Source organism: Plasmopara halstedii (assembly GCF_900000015.1).
Source record: "Plasmopara halstedii genome assembly, contig: Scaffold_3060, whole genome shotgun sequence".
NCBI classification, from domain to species: domain Eukaryota; phylum Oomycota; class Peronosporomycetes; order Peronosporales; family Peronosporaceae; genus Plasmopara; species Plasmopara halstedii.
The window spans coordinates 893,059-898,027 of record NW_020189964.1 but is presented as its reverse complement, the minus strand read 5'-3'; the positions used below and the strand labels follow the sequence as shown (position 1 = coordinate 898,027).

Below are 4,969 nucleotides of genomic sequence, written 5' to 3'. Positions count from 1 at the left end.
TCAGCGTAGCTCGAGGTGGCTTTCGAGAATGCCATATTTGCAATCTGTCAAGTACTTATAAGCGACTGTTTCGTCCATGTTTGCTTTAAGCGCATAAACAAGCTCCTCTTTATTCGCTAATATATGTGTCTGCACCACATCTAATACAAGTCTGATGGGACGAAGCGTATCGATAGCTTGCTTTGCAAGATGACTGATCGTGACACGGTTCTGTCAATGTCAGCCTTATTTCGCCTGCACTCATTGCTGGAACGCATTACTTCTCTTGATCGCTTGGTGGGGTTGTCTTTTAAGTTTGGACGTCTCTTTGAATCACATTGTGGTTTTTATCAGGTTCCTTGACCATGCTAATGCAGCTAACTGATGTTGTTTAGTTTTACATGGCCAATCAGCAGTTTACAGCAGCAGTTGACGAGCAAATCAATTCACTGCCAACAAATCCAACAACCTGCTTTAATACTAACTTGCCTAGCGGCATGCGGCTTCTATCACAAAAAAATAGCGAAATTTTTGGTAGTGTCCTTCACTCCACAATCTGCCAAAAGCAACTCACGGTCTAAACAACACTGAAGGAGATGTGTTTTTCTTAATCATAGTTACTTTCTACAGCAGCATCGCTTGTGCGCTGGTTGCGAATAACTTGAAATAAACTCCTGATTATGTGATGTCTGACATAATACTTGCCTTGCCGGAAAGTGTTAAAGACCACAAAATCGACAGGGCAATTGACACTACAGCTTGCGTTACTTTTGGCCTCGACGATGTGATACCGCGACCTCTTCAAAAACTCTGCTTTAAAAAGCAAAGCAACAATGAACTAAAAGGGACAGTAAAACGTAAGGAACCTATGATATTGTCGCTCGATCCATCCATCAACAAAATCCAAGACAAATATCACTAGGTACACTTTGCACATGGGTGGAGCGTCCTCTGTGCGTTATTAACGCGAAATCTTTGAATCATATGTGCAGTTGTGCGGCAACCCCGTCGCAGAAATTAAGTTCATCTACTGTAACTAGCCTTCTTTCTCTTCCTGTATGCCAAGTTAGACAACGCAGATAAGAAAAGTGTCGTAGACATTGCGAGGATTGTACCCATCAACACACCACTAGACGACGCTAATAGCAAGAAAAAATTGAGTTTTACAGAAATCATATGACGTGTTCTACTCTGGTCGGAGGCATTAAGATTTACTATGTTGAAGGCGCATACATGTAATTGTAGACCCGAAAAAAAATGATCGCGACTTACATACACACAAATGCGATAAGCTGCGTCAACTAAAGAGTGGAGAGTTGTGTAAACTCGTTCGTAGGTTACAAAAGCGTGCAATCCATCTTGGACACACTGACAACTTTCATCAGCTTAAAGAATAAAGTGCACATCTTTCCTGTGTCTCTAAGGCTTTTCCGAATACATCAGACTACACTTTGTGGGCCATAATTCCTTTTACTGGTTGTCGCGTCGTAATTCGCAGCTCTACAAACACTGCACCATGATCTGTAGCCCAAGATTTGGAGGACTGGTCAGTTCTCCATACAATTGTCTCGATTTTACCATTTGAAACAATGTGATTGGGAAAATACAAGTTCCGCCTCTCTCTGCCTTTAAACTCCTAATCGGACAATTCGACACACCTGAACAAGCCAATTACGTCCACTTCAGAATATTTTCCTTTCATCATGAACGCATTTCGTTTTCGCTTCGCGACATTGCTGCTGCTCGTCGTGACCATTGCCTGTAGCAACAGCATTGCTCGCATTTCAGCTGACGCTCCAGTTGAGAACAATTCAAGGCTTTTGCGTAATCAAGTGGAATTCTCAGATGCTGCCGCATTGTCTGAAAGTGAGCAACTGAACTCTTCCAGCTCTTCCAGTCACGAAAAATTTGTTCCAGGGGAACCATCGCACGCTTCGGAGACCGAACACTCGGCTGCTTCAGCATCGCATGAGAAAAAACACGAGGGACCAACTTTGATGTCGTTTGTCGGTCCGGCTGTCGCGGGTGTGCTAGCAATTTTGCTCATTGGCGCTGTCATCGCATTTAAGAATCGCATGAACAAGTAACAATTCTACATTTTGCCCGAACTTTGTGTACTTCACTGCCTCTTTCTTGCTAATCAATAAAGAAATATATCGTGCTTTATTCTCCAAATGGTGCGTTATATTAAAATGGATTAACTTTACGAGCCAAACGCACAAGTAGCTTGGGGTAATACCTTGATTCCTGCGGCCGCACACCCAATTCATAGCATGGCTTGCCAGTGATAGAGTCAAATGGCGCTAGTGCCTTAAGTTCCGCCATGACGACGTCCAACAGAAAATCGTCGCCAACAATCGGGTCTTCAATAATCGGGTCAGTGTGGGTCTTGTTTTCAAAAAAGCGTGTGGATACAGATATGTCACACGCTCGTAAGGCCGCTGTGAGCTGTTCAGTCGATCTGTAGCTTACCGTCTTGTCTGCGGTACCGTGGAATAAAATACACCGAGGAAAGTCGTTCAGCAACGCTTGACGGGTACGCGACGGCAGCTCACTAAGCGCTAACAAGCGTAAGGACGGCGAGAAATACGCCAAGCGATGCGCCATAATACGCTCCACCACCGTGCGATCGAAACCGTGACGGTGAAATGTTGCAATGCTGGCTTCCATATTATAAGGCCCGGAGATACCCATAAAACTGCGAATTTGCCACAGTTCCCACGTAATCGGCTGAGCTAGCGGCGACAAGCTTTCAAGACTCTCACAATCTGAAGAGTTGCCCATGACATTGAGAGTGCTGTTAGTAGAATTCGCTGACCCGTTGCGTCTCTTCTCAATCTGTTCTAACAGCGCACACATGGCAAGATGTGCACCAGCCGACTGCCCGATAAGATGCACATTGCCACGATCGCCACCAAATAGTTGTATATTATCAAAAACCCATTGCATGGCGCGTGTCACATCCTCGACCATGTCGGGCACGACGCCCTGAGGAAAATTACGGTAGTCAGGCATGACCACAACCACACCCAAAGACGCTAATACACGACCCATGAGCGCACCCCAAGCTTTGTATCCGATGATCCAAGCTCCTCCCGATACAAACACAACGACAGGATACTTTGCTTCTATTGAGCTCGTACTTGTCGAGCTAGAAACGCTTTTTGTCGAAGAAGACGCATCCAAATTATGTTTGATCTGCGGTACTGCGTATACGTCCAGAAGGTTGCGTCGATTAAGTCCGTAGATGATATTTTTGTGCACATTTTCATCTACAAACCAGTAGACAGCGACTTTCAAAATTGCAGGCAATAGCAAGATTACAAACGTAATCAACCGAATCGCGCATAATATCCAGCGCTTGGACATGCGCAGCGCCCAAATGAGCTGCAGCGCGAGCTTGGTCACAAGCCAGCTTTGTTCTGCTACGACCTCCGCAACCTCTGCACCCGATGAAACCGCAGCCTGGAGAACAGATGCATTGGACTCAGGATCGAGAATAAGACTCTTGCTGTGTGGAGGAAGGGGTACAGTTGACCCACAAGAACTTAGAACAGACGCGCGCGGTGAACTTCCGCTACCCAGTGACTCAACGAGTGGGTGTAGCGCTTCCTCATCCTCTAAGTACTTACTTAATTGCGAAGTAGATTCTGCATCCAGCATAGAAAACGTACGAACTTTTGGAAGGGGGGGCTTATTGTCAATAGCGTAGCTACTGTCCGTATCGTTGTCCTCATCCTCATCCGCCGCTCCATCCCCTTTTTCCTGGCGGTGCATTTGAAAGAACAGCTCTCGTAGCTTTGCTGTAGGAGTATCTGCAGCACCTATAACTTTATCGGTCTCCTGATGCGTACATTCAAGCTGCACTTGATCGCTCATGCTCGAGACTGCTGAGTCTGTCGTCATTTTGAGCTCGTCACACTCACTTAAGTAGAATGCCAAAGCTCGTGTTTGTAGCTAGAAATAGTCACGCTTATAGCGTCAAGTGTAGATATAATTGGTACCAAGAGTTATCAGAAAATTCGGAGAGATACGGCCTGGTGAGATGGCGAGAGATCTAGAAAATGTCATTTTAGCGACTTACGTGTCGTACGTAACCGACTATGAGTCCAAATGTGAAAGGTTCTCATTTACACAACATCACGACATTATCAACATTTGATGTACGAACGCATAGCAGAAGATTGGTGCTGTCTTGACGCCAAAGGGCTTCAAAAATATAAGACATTTTGTTACTGCATCTAGTGATGGATGACCTATCAAAAGCTAGGCTGAAGGAGATGGCCTCCGTCGCGAACACTCTAGACAAGTTTCAACGCGACTATCAGAGGTTTCGGTGGAAACACTAATATCAGGAAGAGGCATTACTACAGTGGAAGGGGAATTTTGTACATGTAAGCCATTCAGAACGTTACAAGTAATGCAGCGATTGGCAAGTTAAAGGCGAGCAGAATAGACGTACGAAATCGACAAAGTGACAATAGAAGTGAAGCAATCTGCACATAGAAGCAGCTTAAACATTACATACGCTGGCGCTTAGTAGTTTCTGCTCGAGCCAACGATAAACAAGGGAATGCTCTCAATTAATCATCACTATGGACTGTTTAACCTGACAAAAAGTCGACCATCCGTTGTACCGGTAAGGCTCTCGATCTAGCTAGCTGTGAAACGTGGTAAAATACTACATGACATCGTTATTGTAACTGGGTGCGTACGGTATTATGCTGTACGTATATTGTGCGCTAACGTCACCAGTTCTAACATAACCATCTAAATTGCCATCTAAACTTTCCTTTTGCTGCTTCATGCTTGGTACTTCAGGCGTGGTGCCTTTTCAGGCTAAAACCCCTATATTCTTTATATTCTATGTATAGTCGTCTCGAGCTCGTCACATTCTAATCTTGAATCTTCGACACCTTTATCAGGCGAACGCATTGTATAACGCAACTGTACCTTGCACGCTTAAGTCCTTGGTATATTAGAAGTCGAT

General features: G+C 44.9%; 3 protein-coding genes across 3 annotated transcripts; 1 reads left to right on the top strand and 2 right to left on the bottom strand.

Moving 5' to 3' along the window:
* Positions 1-594, bottom strand: PHALS_06703 (uncharacterized protein; the record flags this gene model as incomplete). Its single annotated transcript, XM_024720039.1, has 3 exons — positions 1-210; positions 401-485; positions 554-594. 3 exons carry the CDS (start codon positions 592-594, stop codon positions 1-3), a joined length of 336 nt encoding a protein of 111 aa, XP_024585278.1.
* Positions 595-1,682: 1,088 nt separating this feature from the next.
* Positions 1,683-2,066, top strand: PHALS_06702 (uncharacterized protein; the record flags this gene model as incomplete). Its single annotated transcript, XM_024720038.1, has 1 exon — positions 1,683-2,066. The coding sequence occupies one exon, from the start codon at positions 1,683-1,685 to the stop codon at positions 2,064-2,066; it is 384 nt and encodes a 127-aa protein (XP_024585277.1).
* A 100-nt stretch (positions 2,067-2,166) lies between these two features.
* Positions 2,167-3,885, bottom strand: PHALS_06701 (probable isoprenylcysteine alpha-carbonyl methylesterase icmel2; the record flags this gene model as incomplete). The annotated part of the gene is made up of 2 exons (XM_024720037.1): positions 2,167-3,599; positions 3,654-3,885. The coding sequence occupies 2 exons, from the start codon at positions 3,883-3,885 to the stop codon at positions 2,167-2,169; spliced, it is 1,665 nt and encodes a 554-aa protein (XP_024585276.1).
* Positions 3,886-4,969: the final 1,084 nt, after the last annotated feature.